Consider the following 15,997-nt stretch of genomic DNA (forward strand, 5'->3'; position numbering starts at 1 on the left):
ACGATCAACGCCTCTCAAGTAGTTTCGAGGCTCTTACCGCCCTAGGACTCTTCAGTGTCCACTGGGGTATCTATAAATAGAGTTCTTACGTTGTCGCGATTATTACATGGTGCAAATTAATCTATTTTTTTACCTCATTAGCTCGGAAATCTGCGCGTGAAAACGTTTTTTGCACGCTTGCGTGGAAAAGGTTTTTGATATTAAAACTTGACGATAGACTTTGATGCACTTGGTACTTGGTGCAACGGGCTGATATATAGACTTTGATGCATCTTACTTTTTTTTTTACGGGCTGATATATAGACTTTGATGCATCTTACTTTTTCTTTCGATGAAATATAAAGATAATGACACGTTCAACTGTGCGATTTGTCATACATTACATAATTTATGTAATATAAATGCGTTAGTATATACAGAAAATGTTATTTTCATAGTGGAAACGTGTTCATTTAAACTGTCCTTAAAAGTCCGTTAAACCTGAAGTAGTTTTGTTTCATGCAAAGAGATGTCAATTGTATCAACTCATCAACTTCCCCTGGATGTAGTCGTCGCCTTTATAAGTGATCTTTAAGAAGTGTCAGTGTAGGGAACATTAGCGGGTTAAGCTGTCTACATCCAGAGAAAGTAATTTTGCATTATGTGGTATGTTCATATCTTTGATCCTTTGTATTAAATCTAAACTATTCTTTAAACAAAAAGGCGATTTGAAAACAGATTTTTCCCGAATAATGATATTTAGTTTTTTAGCTAAGTCGTAAGTTGGAGCACCTATATATGAGACAACTGGGCGGATAGGAATATTTTGTTTGTGAATTTTTGGAAGACCGTCAAGAATTGGTGATTGAGGATTCATTGGTATTATATTGCTTTTTGGCAGTCCGTTTTAAAAAGAAACAAATAATTTTTAACAACGTTTTTAAGGTCTTTAGAAACCCAGCAGTGGGGTCCCTACGTAAGACCGAAAAATCGTCGCCTTGAACAACATCTAAAACCGTATTATTGTATTCACTACTGTTCAAAATAACAATACAATTAAGTTTGTCTGCGTTTGAAACCACCAGATTATTGTCATGAACTTTTTGTTGAATTGATCGTAACAGCAACGTATCCTAGACTAGACTAGAAGGAGAAGTTTCAAATTTTTTAATTTTATTTGCAACTAATGCCTTAGAATCTACATCGTTTAAATTAAGAACAATTGCGACCTCAGTATCCACAGCCAAATTTGCTAATAATATTTGATTAATTTAAAAAAAATTATAATTAAAATTTAAACCATTGTTTAATAATTTAATCTCGTCTTCCAAAAACTCAACATTTGTTAGATTTTTTACACGAGGGTGCAGGTTGTGACAGGTTGCTGATTGCGAGTTAGTGTTATTGTAGAAAGAATTAGATCTGGATTCCGTAAGCCTACGCAATTTGTTACACTGGGTTAGAAACATTTTATGAGCCACCTGTGACGCGAAGAATCTCGCCTTTTGGTCTAGAATATCAAATTCAATATTATGTATTAAAAGATAGCTCTGAATAAAGTATTTTAAGATGTAATTTTAAATTATCTCTAACGGTAAACTAATGGCGAGATTCCTCGTTAAGCCATATTTTTTGTGCCCTATCGATTGCGATCCTAGCTGCTGTCTGTTTGGTTGTTTATTGCGTGCACATAAAACTTTTTCTCACCGACTCAAGCAGTCCCTAACACTTATGTAGTGTCATTCATCTTCAGCGTAGCAATAAATACTTCTAAATAATTGATTATTTTGTTTGATTTATGTACACACACTTATATTGATAACGACGCACTAGGGAAACCGTGTATCACGGGTGCCATGAACCTACACACAGACAAACACAATTTACACCCAAACTTACGAGAAAAATAAATGTAGGCTACCTATACAAATATTACTCCCGGCCCAGAAATCGAACCCAGGACCTCTTGGCAAAGCAGCGTGGTAACCGTGGCATAATGGAATAGAACGTTTTAGAACGCTTAGCAAATCATAGTTACGAAAAATCCTTCTCCGCCATCTCTTAAATGAAATATTATTTTGCTGATTAGCTTCATCTGGACAAACCCTAATCGCATTAGACAATAACTACCGCAAGGCCGTCTAGTGTCAAAAACATGGGCCCCTTTTTGGTCGATCGTGTCAACGTGGAAGAAGAAGCACAGTATTGATCCCTAAGAGCAGACGATAAGGCTGAGTTCACCGTGGCTGCGGTGCGGGCGACGAGCCTCGGCGACCGCGGCGCTTCGAAGACTTGCGCGGAGCGGTCTCTTCGGTGATCTACGAATTTATAGGTTTTTAAACATATTTGGTTAATTGGAAACATAATTGTATTCATTCCTCAATTGTCCGAAGTTCTCATTATTACGAAAACATCTGGACTTTTATACCTATGAAGTAAGAACCACATTACATTGATTACATATGTAATTGTGTGCACTTTGGTAAATAAAATAGAAATTAACTTACAGTTGTAATGGCGCTGGCCCTAGCAGGCACTGGTGGTGGTTGGCGAGCCCCCGTAGTTGAAACAGAGGCCGTGGTCCGTATAGGGGGCGGTGGAGCAGCGCTTGTGTCTGGTCGAGGGGAAACTTGAGGGGCAACTTGTGGGGTGACCTGTGGCGACACCTGGGTGGAAGTCTGGGGAGCCACCTGGGGGGACGTCTTTGGAGCCGCCTGGGGGGACGTCTGGGGGGACACCTGGGGGGCAGGCCCTGGATTATGCCGAGAGCAGGACGCTTGGGCGCCGTCTGATCTGAGGATACAACACAATATTTGTTTTCAGGTTGAGAATTTAAGGAAAAAATATGAAATTCAATTTGCTCATGTATTTGGCAAAACGTTTTTAGAAGTGACGAGCAAGACATGGCCCGTTGTCCACGAATTTGAACTTTCTTCTTTTCTTATTATTATTATCGTGGTTAAAATTTACTGTTGCGGCGCGGTCCGACTCGATCACAAAATGGTGTCCAACTGATCCAGCGAGTGCAGCAGAGCGGGATCACGCGTGCACCAGCTCGCGAGCTCGTCAGGGGTCACGACTCCGTCCGCGTTCGTATCTATCAGCTGGAACAAATCATTAATCAATTATAAATACTATTTCAGTAATTTAGTTTTGATCACGTCTGGTTTCAATTGGAATCATCGAGTATATAGATGATTGGAATAGACTTCTATCTATCTACTTGCTGTTATCCTGTTTGTTATTCTTCTCCTTTTTGGCATTTAAAATAATAAAGTCTCAAACAACATCAAATTACCTCAAACTAAGTACCTCTCTCCTCCTCCTCCTCCACCACCTCCTCCTTGCACCCAGAACACCCCAATCAGAACCAATGTTTTCTACATAGTTTTTTTCTCACATACTGTTGGGCCACCGAAGACGTCGCGTCGTCATTTAAAAATTTTAAAACTCCATTCAGAGCTTAATTTTCTATCAAATATAATTGTGTAATAAACGAAATATATTTTTATACTAACGTGAAAGATCCGGTCGACATGGTCTCTGGCAGCCTTCGGATGCGATGGCGGCGTCGTACCGCGCCCTAGCAGCTCGTAGATTGCTTGTACCACCGCCAGCATCTCGGATCTGCCAAGCAAAAATATTCCTAATGTCAGTTCTTTTCTCAGGATAGAATAGCTAATTAAAACTGCGCACTGACACTGAGTTCTACATTACGAGTAACCGTTCCATTCTACTTTAAGTTAAAGGTACTTCTGTAATGGTTTTAGTCTGGACGACAGAGTCAATTTCGTTTAGTCAGAGACAAATTGTCAATACGCTTAAGTATATGTAGGTGTTTCTGATAAATAGGTAACGGAATGGTGTAGTCAGAGGAATGCCAACCTATATCTTCTTCTTAGAGAGATGATGAAGGTAACATCCAAAAGTTAGTACGCCGCGTGCTTGTTTGTATACTGCTACAAAAGGGGATGATGTTGGGTCGTGAACTCGGTAAGTTAGTTGCTTTGCAGCGTCTTCAAACTTAAGAATATCTAGACTTGTAAACCATAACATATTCACATATTATAGTTTTTTGAGGTTTATGTTACTAGGTAAAGTATCGTTTTAATTGTGCTGTTCAGTTTAGTTATTAGTGCGTTTTAATATCTGTTCAGTGACTATTTTTGTCATTTGCTGTTTCTTATTTTGTAATTGACAATAAAATCAACGGCTGTTAATTATTAATACATTGATATTGATATTTTTGCTTATTCCTCCCTCGATAAATCGATTTCTGTGTACACCATTACCTCATAAAAGGTTGTGGACTCACCTGGAAATGCGTCCGTCGCCATCGACATCGTACAGCGTGAATACCCATGAAAGTTTCTCCTGCACCGAGCCGCGCGCCACGCGGGACAGGATTTCCAGGAACTCCTGGAACAGAAAAAGTACAGGGTTAAAAACCGGAAGAGATAAGAGGTATTTATTAATTGTAGCAGGGAATATACTCCGCCATCAGCCCGTAAAGTACCGCACTACAAAGCCTAGCTGCAGCAACCCACCCGTAGCAATCAAAATATAGGTAAATTTTTTGACTGTCTACCGCAAAGTCTTCCACATAATTTCGATGAGACGTCTTCGGGCTGCCCCGTGGAAGAGCTTGGAGTGTTACAGTAAAAAAGCAATCTGTATGTGCCTTAGCAATCATACTAGAACACCGACAAAGTAGCTGCATTGCCCAGATTATTCAAAACGTTTCTAACATGTGATTCCCGTCCTTTTTAATGTTTTTTTTTTAATAAAAATAAAATATATACGAGCATTGCTCCCTATGCTCGGCACTTTCGAAGATTGTAGTATAAAGCTGACGTTGACAAAGGAAGAAAGCGCTTTATACTTCTTTGATTTAAGAATCCTTTAGTCGCTTTTTATTATCCGCGGCAACAATATGGCAGAATTCCATATAGCCTGTTTGATCTTTTTGATGGGTCACATCATAAACGTAAGCTGCAAGACGCAGCTTACGTTTATCAGTAAGTATAACAATAGAAAATACAATAGCTTAGCCTCCGTTACGTCTAATCGTAGTCGAGAAAAAACCAAATTTCCGAAAGCAGTGTAACTTCGACACGAAGCATCATCTGTCGAATGTCACTTGACGTCACCCGATAACATTTGGTAATAGCCCAATTCGACGGGTTAGTATCCATTAATCACTTACCACTGCTCGATCGAGCGATAGACTCCGGCCACTGACATAGCAACAGGATCGTTAATTTCACTGATAGCCTCTCTCAAAGGCAGCAGTGCACGGGGGCTGGATAGCACGGGCCTGTACACTTGCTTTGTCACTTATTTGCGGGTATTTTTTTATGATACTAACTTGGAAAATGCTCCAACATCAGCCAGTGCTACAGGTTTGAATGTTGTGCAGTGGAAATCTCATTTCCCGGGAGGCCACAAGTGAAACTCATAGCTAAGGAAGCCTCTCGTAACTGGAGGGGTATCTTAAAGGGTTCAAGATGCCAGTCTCCAGGGCATTATGTTCCTGTGCGTTGCCATTTATGAAATGTTCTACCTTCATGTAAATGAGTGAAATGTTTTTCTTTAACTTAAAATTCACTATGTAGATAAGAGTACATTGTTTATTACTTTATTGTAAGCTTATGTTGTTTTAAGGTACCATAGTGTGAATGGTACTAATGGCTAATGAACAATCATATATTATGATACTTGTAAACAAAATGTATCCGCGTTCGGGGGATTCTTGATAAACTACTGAGTTCACAAGGATCCACCGGGGGATTAGGCCAGGGGATCCTGGAGGACGAAACGCTAAGTAGTACGACATGACGAGTTGATACCTACAGTAGACAGCGCTATTACGAATTTTTACGAACGGAATTTTTTTTATTTCATTCTATTCGAATGTCAAGGTGTCAAGAAACTAAGCCTAAGGCTGCCTTCCCACCAAAGTTGTGCGAGGCAGCAGGCGGTGAGGCTTTTCAGCTATGCGCGGGCGGGGTACGGTGTTTTGGGGTGAGCGGTGGCGATGTATCATCGTCATATTTTCAGTAGCTCTAGTTTTCTACACCGTTTTGCACACATTTCTCGCCCGCATCTCTCGCACACAATCTTCGCACACATCTCTCGCTATTTTGTATGTACAAATACTTAGCTCCGCTAATCCTTTTCCACCGGAGCTGAGCTAAGCTTCGGCTAGGAGATGAAGTAATTCTATTGGTGGATTTTTTGGCGACTAGCTTTTTGACTGGTTAGCTAAGAAAATTTAAATGTTATTTCTTTAATATATTGTAAAATAATTTCAGAGTCAGAGTACTAAAAAAACCGACCTCAAAAGTACGTGGAATTACGTCTATTTGCTAAGTTTTATTGAAATATCCCCTAGTTCGCCACTATACGGGACTTGACACAGGAGATAATAAAAATCGGTTCTCACTACTCAAAGTTTTTGAGAGAGAAAAACGCCTTGAATTGGAGAATAGCAAAACCAACCATTAAAATAATTGCTCCTTAAGTAAAATTCAGGCGCTATTTATAAAAATGAATGTTCATGCGTGATCAGCCTCCCTTAGAGGTGGATGATTTTCTTCAAAATGAAATGAGACCACTATGGAGGTACCCTGTTTCCAACAAAAAAGGATCATGAAAATCGGTTCACAAATACCGGAGTTATCACGTAACATACACACACAAAAAAACGTACAGTCGTATTGAGAACCTCCTCCTTTTCAAGTCGGATAATAAAATGAAAACACTTTTCGATTAACTACTCCTACTACTTACAAAAAAGGTTTTCTTGTAATTGAGGTTGTAAAACCACTCCCATTTTATGACTGCTGAATTCCCAATATTCTGGCAATACTGGAATAAATTGAGCTTGTAAAGTTGGCAGCATTGACATATTGAGTCAGTATGATTATCCTAATATGCTCCTCTTCGAAAGCTGAACGCCTGCCAAGATTACTTCATAAACTCTTATTATTAGGTACGTCTTGCTAAGTAATTTCTAGTTACATAAACAGATCAGCGAGTAATTTAGTTATGTATCAGCTTTTGTCCGTGACCTCGTCTACTAAATATTTTGACAAAATGTCATACGTACCTGAAATCAAATAGCGAGCACCGTGGCATCGCTGGATATTTGCTCGCACCAATTTAATAGGCGTGTATATATATTTTCATCGATTTTGATGAACGCTGTTGTATTCGAACCTTACAACAGCGTTCGCTGTATCATTACTTTGTCGCACTTATATCAAAATCAAGATTCTTTGCAAGCATTCATTCTGGTTTTAAGGAAAGGAAATTGCGTTTTAACATTGGTGTCAAAAGTTGGTACAAAAGTAAGTTTCAGGGGTTACTTACAAACTTGCCATACTCTTGATTGATATTGGCATGATTTAGGATTATCTTTTCTTGCCCTTGAGTTTTCCCTTCACGTTCGACAAGGACGGACACGTACAAAAACCACAAGTTTAAGAGAGATAGTCGCAACGCCGAACTTAAGTCTGTATTCCGGAAACAAGTTTTTCTTCGTCAGCTTCTAAATAATACGCGTTAGGCTCAAAGAGCATAACGCTCATTGAGTGGAAAAAACGTCCACAACGCGTTGTGTCGTCTCTAAAATATCCATAACAGTAATTCATTTAATTAAATTCGTATTAAGGCACTTATAAATTTGACAGTCTCCGTGGCCGAACGGTTACCATACTGGATTGTCACGCAGAGGTCCCGGGTTAGATTCCCGGGCTGGGAGAAATATTTCGTTACCTCCAATGAACACTTCGCCAACTTAATTTTTGGATTTGTTCTGTTTTCGTTTTGTTTTTGTTTCTTTTTTTTCACAAAATTCAGGGAGCGTAATGTTAGTAAGTAAATATGGCTGTTTATAAAAATAACAGAAAGTTTGGGTGTAATTTGTGCTTGTCTATGTGCGTATCGTGTATGGCACCCGCGATAGAGGACTTACCTAGTGCGGGGCGATGAGAGTGTGCATATTTTATTTATTTGTATTATTTCTATTACCTTAGCAAATCTTTATGAACACAATAATCACTCCAGTAATCACTCCAGTAGGGCTAGCACGATAGCGCCACGCGCGACTTGCGCGAGAGCGACATTCTATCGTGCTAGCCCTACTTGCCTATATAACTATGTATATATACGCTTATTGAAAGTGTTGTACATAGAAATACATTAATAGCTCACAGCTGGCAACACATTGTGGACTGTCATCCTATTTGCTTCCTCTGCAGGGCGCGGATTTCTTGTGAATGGAACGTGTACGATTCTATTGTACAGAAATTCAATTACGTAGGAACTACACGGGATCAGCGGCATATTGTCCGCGGATTTGTCCGCTGATATTGTCGTTGGATGTTCTTGTCTCGAGATATTGTCTTTTCTTACATTTTTTTTGTTTCGTCGTGGAGACTTACCCCCTAACTTACCGTCTTGGCCAGGTGTTGTGGGCGCCGTGGAATCCCGAAGATTCACCATTACGACGCCCACTTTTATTATACTTTGGAGGATGTAAACCTTTCTTTCTTAAGTTACAATTTTATTGACAAGTATCAATAATGATTAATTGATTTTACTGATTTTTGTATTGTCAAGTCTTGAATAGATAAAAAGAACATACCTAATGAAGGTCACAGAGTCGCCCCCTAAGGAACGCCACATTGTTTCTAATACCCTTACTGTGTGCCTTTAGTCGTACGATGTATTATGCTTGTATACTGAGCACGGATCTTCTATACATATGTCGCAATGTAATCGTGGGTGACGTCGAGGGAAACCACTCGTTCCTAATTTAGTTAGGATTTTATAATTGGCCCTCTTCATTATCAATTCGTTCAGTCAACATGTAATAATAATGTCAATTGATTGCAATTAGTTCATTTATCCAGTTTTCATAGTAATTAGTTCGAAAGTATAAAATATTGATCATGTTAAAACCGATTATAAATGTCACGCGGCCAATTTACGATTACGATTGTTCATTTTCCAAATAATTCACAAACAAGTCCATCTTTTCAATGCGCGCTTGTTAGTAAAGCGTTGACTTCACTTCTTATTCTCATATGGCAACCTTACCAAAGACCATCACATTTCATAGGATCACATCAGATAACTAATTAAAACTGAGTCAAACCGACCTGATATTTGTAAACAAAGAAACTATTTAAGTTTGGTACCTCCACCATAAGTCGATAAAGGTTGGGCCACTCGTAGGGGTGCACCCCTGCTCATTTAGCCAAAATTATTGTAAGGGGCAGCTCCATTTGTGAATGCGTGTGAGAAGAACCACTGGTTGACATTTTTTTTTCAACTGTCTCAAGTATTCCGTATCATAGTATGATCTCTTTCGCTCGTCCATCCCCAAACCTACGGATTTTGAAGCCATCTTAATGTATTATAATTCCCCTTTCATCATTGACCTTGTGTTTATATATCCAGCAATAACCTAAGACTGTTATTTAGCACGTACCTTATTTAGCACTCCATTCACTCGTATTTATTAGTCTGCAAACCCAAAATTCAAAATTCACGACGTAAGCTTGATCTATCTAACAAAGTACCGTTACAAATCTGTTGGATAACAGAAGCCACTGGAACTTATAAAATTTACTAAGCGGAACACTCGATATAAAGGTATAATAAAAAGAAGAACATGATGAATGTGATTCGTAGACAGTAAACCGTTTCTTTATTAATTAGAAAACAATACGGAATGTAATTAGGTAACATTTACATTTCGTAAAGCATATTACGTAATAAATCTAATTCCGTTGCACTACGTTTGGAGTGATAATTGGCTCCAACGTATAAATGAATCAATAACATTATAGTAAGTATAATGTAGGTACATTAAGTGGCCTTACTGTTAGGTAGCAATGTCTTCTAGACAATCGTAGGGTGGAAAAAAAAACAAGTATACCGACCTCAAAATTGACGGTGCCAGTTTGCTTGTGCTTTATCGTCTTAAACACGTAGTGGGCGTACTGCGACGCATCTGGAACACAGTACAGTATGTTTTGCATTAAAATGTATACCAGCTCGAGCAATTGCGGCGAAGTTTGTTTTTATTATCGCGATTTCAGTGAGTCAAGCGCTGTAAAAGTTCTGAATAAATAAGTAGGCACATTTGAACACTTGCAAAGGGATTTAGGGAGACTGTGTTTTAATCGACTTCCTAAAAGGAACAGGTTCTCAATTCGAATGTTTTCTTTTGAGTGTGTCTCATGCGATCACTCCGATATTTGTGAACCGACTTCGACGATTCTTGTTTTGTTGGAAAGGGAGTAAGTTACTCGTGATCCCATTCAAATTTGAATAAAATATTCCCGCTCCAAGGATGGCAAATTAGGGGATGAATCCAGTTTATAGGTTTTCATTCTATTAACCGATTTCAATTTATAAAGCAAATAGATGCAACAAACACAGTAAAAGCAGGTAAGTTGTAAATATTTAATTAATATTCTTTGTTAGTGATTTGATTGCACCCTCAAAAGGGTACACTGCTCCATTTGATGCGTCCTTGAAAAGGTGGCTATATGAGTGGAGCGGCAAAGACGATTTGAAAAGCTGCTTGTCGTGGTATCTTCGACGTCGACTAGACCCTAACGAATGACGAATATTATATGTTTCACTGCTAGACCCGGGGTCGCCAAGCGGGTTGTGCACTCAAAGTCAAACAACATTTATTTCGTAGGTGGGCAAATCACACTTGAAATCGTTATTGATTAAACTCTACTACTCATTCGTAAGGCAGAGTCCTTTGAGAAGAACGAGCAAGAAACTCTAGGTGTTGCTCTTTGCAAATAAAACATTTGTACACATTGATAATTTACAATATTTATTTCAAACATCATGGATCGAGACCATCTGCAAGAGCTAAACGGATTACTACCACAGATTTTTGTCATCCAAGTATGCAGAAGTTTTAACGTCGTAAATAGTGAAGACGGATGTCAAGAACAGCTGCTTTGTTATTATTCCTTGTATTATTTTTATGTCGGTCACTATTTTTCATTAAAAAAAAATATTCTCCCAAACGTGACGTTAAAATATGACGTTAGTGTAACAATATCAATTTATTTAAACCTATCTCTTGAAACGGGTCACTAACACGGATTTTTGCCATACAAGTACAAAGAAGTTGTATCGTAAAAGTTGTGATCCTTCTTCGTCGTACAGATTTCGTCTCAAAGTAGGGAGAGGTACTTACATTTCCTTTTCATCGGTATATACCGCACATTAATCGTATTGTAATAGTCACTGAAATTATTGGAGAACTAGGTACTAGCTTATACAATACACACCTCCGAGTGGGAAGAATTGAGAGAAGATGTGTTTAAAAGCTTCCTCGTCGACGACCCCCGACGGGCACTCCTGCAACAACAACGTGTTGGTAAGTTTGGCGGCTACGAATGAGTTAATTCTGTTTCGTAATTTTTTTATGATACCATGTGAAGGGACGAACAATTCGTGGGCCTGGTGGTCATGTTCAGAGCTTTGAAACGCAAAGGTCCGAGGGGCACTGCCACTGCGTCCGTCACCCTGAGACATAAGTTGACTTTCATCAGCACCCTTACCCATCCGAACCAGAACGCAATAATGCCCACATTTAGGTAACAGGTAAATAGGTACACGCTATCACATGCACACACATTTATACACACGCACACACTCACATGAACATGTGATAACCTATTTGTTAGATCACGTTTGTTTTGTAATTTTTTAACCGACTTCAAAAAAGGACCAGGTTCTTAATTCGACAATGTTTTTTTTATATATGTGGTTCTAATTCAATTTGGAGAAAATGTTCCACCTCTAAGGGTGGCAAACTAGGGGATGATGGACTTTTGAGGTCGGTTTTTTTAGTACTCTGTACTGAGATTGTTGTATTTTACTCTTTTTAACTTAATTATTATTGTTTTTCGTTCATTTCTTTTCCAACACAAAATTGTATGTATACTTTATCGTTCTTAAGTCTAACCTACCTACTGCAATCCCTTTAATGGGTTTATACGTAGGTTGGTACAGTCATCGCACACCACTATAGCGCATTCTTTTTGAGAAACGAAAATAAACATTAAACTAAATTAAGAGAAATAATGGTAAAGAAGAGCAATTGTAACTATTACTACTGATCATAATATTAAAATTTTGTATTACCTTAATACATTTTTGTACTAACAACAAGAGCCAACAATATTAGTACTTGGTCAAATTCTTTCATCAAATAGCACTTTACGTTACGGCTCGTAATAGTTACTTATTCGGTTCGGTTCGTACTCGCTTTGCGTCCCACGAAACAGACGAAGCCTAGTGTGGGGCTCTTAGGTTAAATATGTAAAATTGTTATTCTTATGCTATGGTAAATAAATTGGGAGCTATCAGATACTTTGATTCAGAGTGATGAAAACCCCGGTAACCCAATGGGTTGCACTACAGGCGCTTGATGAGGAGGTGGCGGGTTCGATGCCCTTGCGAAAGAATTTTTCAAAATTGCTTCTGATCTGGGTGTTTCGGGTAGTGCACCGGAGTAAAACCTGTTGTTCTGATAGCCATGGTACAGGGATATTTCTATTTTGGGAAAATGTCAGTGAAAAACGTGGCGTTGCATTGGCGGAATATGAAAAAGGATTTGCTTCAATTTTGGGGGTACTTCAGATATGTTCAGATAGATAGGACGACCTCTGTGCTCGAGTGGCTTGCAAACAGGTTTTCATGGTGTCGCTATCTCTTTGATCTCAGGCCGGGTCAATGTAGAAAACACACTTTTCTATATTCTCCCGGGTCTGAGTGTTTGTGGTACCGTTGTTGTTTCCGATTTCCATAACACAAGAGCTTTAGTTACTTCGGGACCAAAGCAACGTATGTGATATTGTGTAATATTTATCGTATAACCTTATTAAATTGAAGATGTAGAAGCAGTGAGAAATGTACAGGATACAATGCCTACAATAAATGTTGTAGGGTACGTACAAGGATAACAAACGACGCAAAAATGACTTCTGGCTTGGTTCCAATATTGCCACGTGCAGTTGGTTGTGAGGACGAAATTAAAACAAATTCACTGTTATTGTTCAACTTACTGCCACTTTACCTATTTCTGCCGTCAAGCAGTAATGTGAGCATTACTGCGTTCCGGTTTTGAAGAGCAAGGGCGTTGGCGGAATTACAGGCACATGGGACCTGTCAAGTTTATGTCTCTGGGTGACAGAAGGAATGACGGTGCTCCTCAGATCTTTGCAATTAAATCTCTGAGTGATAGTGCTGCAACTGCGCACGACTTGTTCGACCCAGTTTTACCAGGCGGGCTGTTTATCTCGTCAGGGTCACCACTTTGCCATGACGCAAGGTGAAAAGGCGTTAGTGGTCACCGTTACGTCGTGGTGACATGGGAAGATGACTGGTTATATTTTGGTTAAGAATCTTATTTATACTTATTTGGTACGTGCGTTTTTATGCTGATTTACAGTGTACGATCAGTACAAATCGTCGAATCCGACACGGTTGGGCAGCTTTCGGGAAGCTCTGGGATTTCTTCTCGTCCACAATACCGTAGTCCTTGAGGACAAAAGTCTTCGAGCAGTGCGTGTTGCCAACGATGACCTACGGCTAGACGTGGCCCCTTACTGTGGACCTCACAAAAAAGGTCAAAGTCACTCAACGAGCTGTGGAGCGAGCAAGGCTCGGTATTTCTCTACATCTGATTCGATCAGAAATGAGGAGATCCGTTGAAGCACGAGAGTCACCGACATAGCTCAAAGGATGTTGAAGTGGCAGTGGGCAGGGCACATCTTGTGGGGCAGAAAAGTTCTCGAATAGAGACCACGAACTGAAAGGCGGTCAGTGGGACGGCCGCCTACTAGATGGACCTGACCTGATAAAGGCGACACGGTAACCGATGGATGCACGTTACGTCCGTGAACGTCTTCCGGCTGATGTAACTACTTTGCATGTACTAAGACATGCCTGAATGTCCGAAGAGGGTTTGACATTCTGGTACGTCTGATGGCTACTACACCAGTTATAAAAATATATACAATCTAGTAGGCTAGTACTGAACGTTGACAGTAAAGTTTGCTGCGTGGGTCAAATTACAGTGTTCGCTAATGATACTAGAATTTTATTCCATAAGGCGTGGAAAAGTAAACTTGATTGTACGCAAAGTGGTGACCAACCTGCTTGAAACCGCGGTACATGAGCTTAATCTCGTGCGGGGTGAAGCGCGTGGTGCGCGCGAGCTGCGTGAGGGTCTCGGGGCGGTGCCGCGCTACGCTGTTGAACACGGACTCCTCGAATTCTTCCTCTGGAACAACAAAAAAGAAACATGTCAGTAAATTTAATATAAGCAAGTTTAATTAACTGCGACTATGCGACAGCAATAATTGTAGGCATGCTCAAACTGCTTTTGTATTTTATGCCATAGATATTACTATGCATTTAAATGTATGTGCTAGAAAATGTGTATGTAACGTATACGCAATTGTAATATATTGTTATATGACGAGGCAAGCGGAATGTCGCGAATTGACACCTAACGCCCGGATGGAATGACACTCATCCCTTGGAGTATAGGCCGGTATACTAGTATGGGACGCCACGTGTACTGACTCACTTGCCCCATCCCATCATCAGCAAAAGGGCTGGCTTGGCAGCTGAGCTGGCGGAAAGAATAGTCTCGGCTTCGACTACTTATTTGCAACTTTGGACTCGAAACTCTTGTCCCGTGGATCACGGTGCCCTTAATCTGTACAAAACTTTATCCAAAAAATTTATAGACTCTCTGGGCAACGCAAGGGCTGGCACCTACCTTGACCAACGCCTTAGCATAGCCATACAAAGGGGGAACGTTACCAACACCTTAGGCACCTTGCCGCGGGGACTTAATTTTATTTATATTATAATAATAAATAAAAAAAATAATTTAATCCTAGTTTTAGTATTTAAGCATTTATTATACCTGACATACATATTTTACCTTATTGTATTAGCTGTAAATCGTCCTAGAATAAATAAAGAAATTTCGGACAAATATCTATATTGTGTTAGTAAAGTATTCCAACGATATTAGTAAAACTCAAACGTTAAATTACACTTCTAAATATCTAAGTACAGTCCTAGTGCACAGAACAGTGTATAGCTACATTGAAATAACATTGGCTCGTCGTTACTTTCGACACCGAAGGTATCCTGCGCATCAGGGACGCTACCAGCTTCGGCAGTATGGCGCTTAAGCCGTCCACTCGCGCCCCAGCCAACATTTCCGATGCGCCACTACTGTGCCGCGGAAACCCCATCAGCACTCTAGGAGTGTCATTATACAGTGTGTACTTGACCCACAAGCTGCCCGCGTAAACCATTGGCAAAACGCTTCAAAAAGCGTAAACTTTACGCCTCTAGTGCACCGTGTAAACCTGATCAGCACATTGTACCTTTGGCTCCATGTCGTCGGACAAATTTCCCGTCACCCAATGCCCAAGGTACTTGAACCATAGGTGTTGATACGCCATTTATGTTCAGACGCATGACTAGCGATGGGCAAGTCGAGTTATTTAACTCGAGTTACTCCCACAACGAGTCAACTGGAGTTACTTTTCAATGAACTCGAGGTAGCTTGGTGCGGTACCAGCCCCGCCGAGCCGAATACTTCATTCATACAGCGCGTCCGATACTCGTTCTACGACCGTTCCGTTCGGCGATCTTCGGAGCACGATCGTGCCCAACTCACAGCTCTGTGAATCGTCGTCTCGAGCTCATATGAACATATGCCACACCGCTCTCGGAACTCGCGACTCGCGATTGTTCTGTCAGCCACCGATCAGGCTTCACTATGGCACTAACAGTTGAAATAGCTTACAATTAAACAGTAGCACCTTATAAAATACGCACGGACGAAGTAATATTTCTTGCAGCCGCGAGACAAAAAGCGCCTATCGTGTCTCAAGAGACAGCTGTCAAAGGGGAAGATATATCGCTCCTGCCTGTCGCT

General features: G+C 40.1%; 2 protein-coding genes across 2 annotated transcripts; both read right to left on the reverse strand.

Moving 5' to 3' along the window:
* Window positions 1-1,693: 1,693 nt before the first annotated feature.
* On the reverse strand, window positions 1,694-14,312 carry LOC113234265 (Kv channel-interacting protein 1-like). The gene is made up of 8 exons (XM_026469563.1): window positions 14,187-14,312; window positions 11,313-11,382; window positions 9,933-10,003; window positions 4,295-4,398; window positions 3,498-3,606; window positions 2,950-3,083; window positions 2,487-2,772; window positions 1,694-2,297 (listed from the first exon to the last, which is right to left on the reverse strand). The coding sequence occupies exons 1-6, from the start codon at window positions 14,205-14,207 to the stop codon at window positions 2,973-2,975; spliced, it is 486 nt and encodes a 161-aa protein (XP_026325348.1). The 5' UTR covers window positions 14,208-14,312; the 3' UTR covers window positions 1,694-2,297; window positions 2,487-2,772; window positions 2,950-2,972.
* Window positions 2,217-2,884, reverse strand: LOC113234258 (serine/threonine-protein kinase C-like). Its single transcript, XM_026469557.1, has 3 exons — window positions 2,859-2,884; window positions 2,487-2,772; window positions 2,217-2,297 (listed from the first exon to the last, which is right to left on the reverse strand). The coding sequence occupies exons 1-3, from the start codon at window positions 2,882-2,884 to the stop codon at window positions 2,217-2,219; spliced, it is 393 nt and encodes a 130-aa protein (XP_026325342.1).
* Window positions 14,313-15,997: the final 1,685 nt, after the last annotated feature.

The sequence above is a fragment of the Hyposmocoma kahamanoa genome, unplaced genomic scaffold (assembly GCF_003589595.1).
Source record: "Hyposmocoma kahamanoa isolate Upper Pololo Valley unplaced genomic scaffold, ASM358959v1 82, whole genome shotgun sequence".
In the NCBI taxonomy this organism is placed as follows: domain Eukaryota; kingdom Metazoa; phylum Arthropoda; class Insecta; order Lepidoptera; family Cosmopterigidae; genus Hyposmocoma; species Hyposmocoma kahamanoa.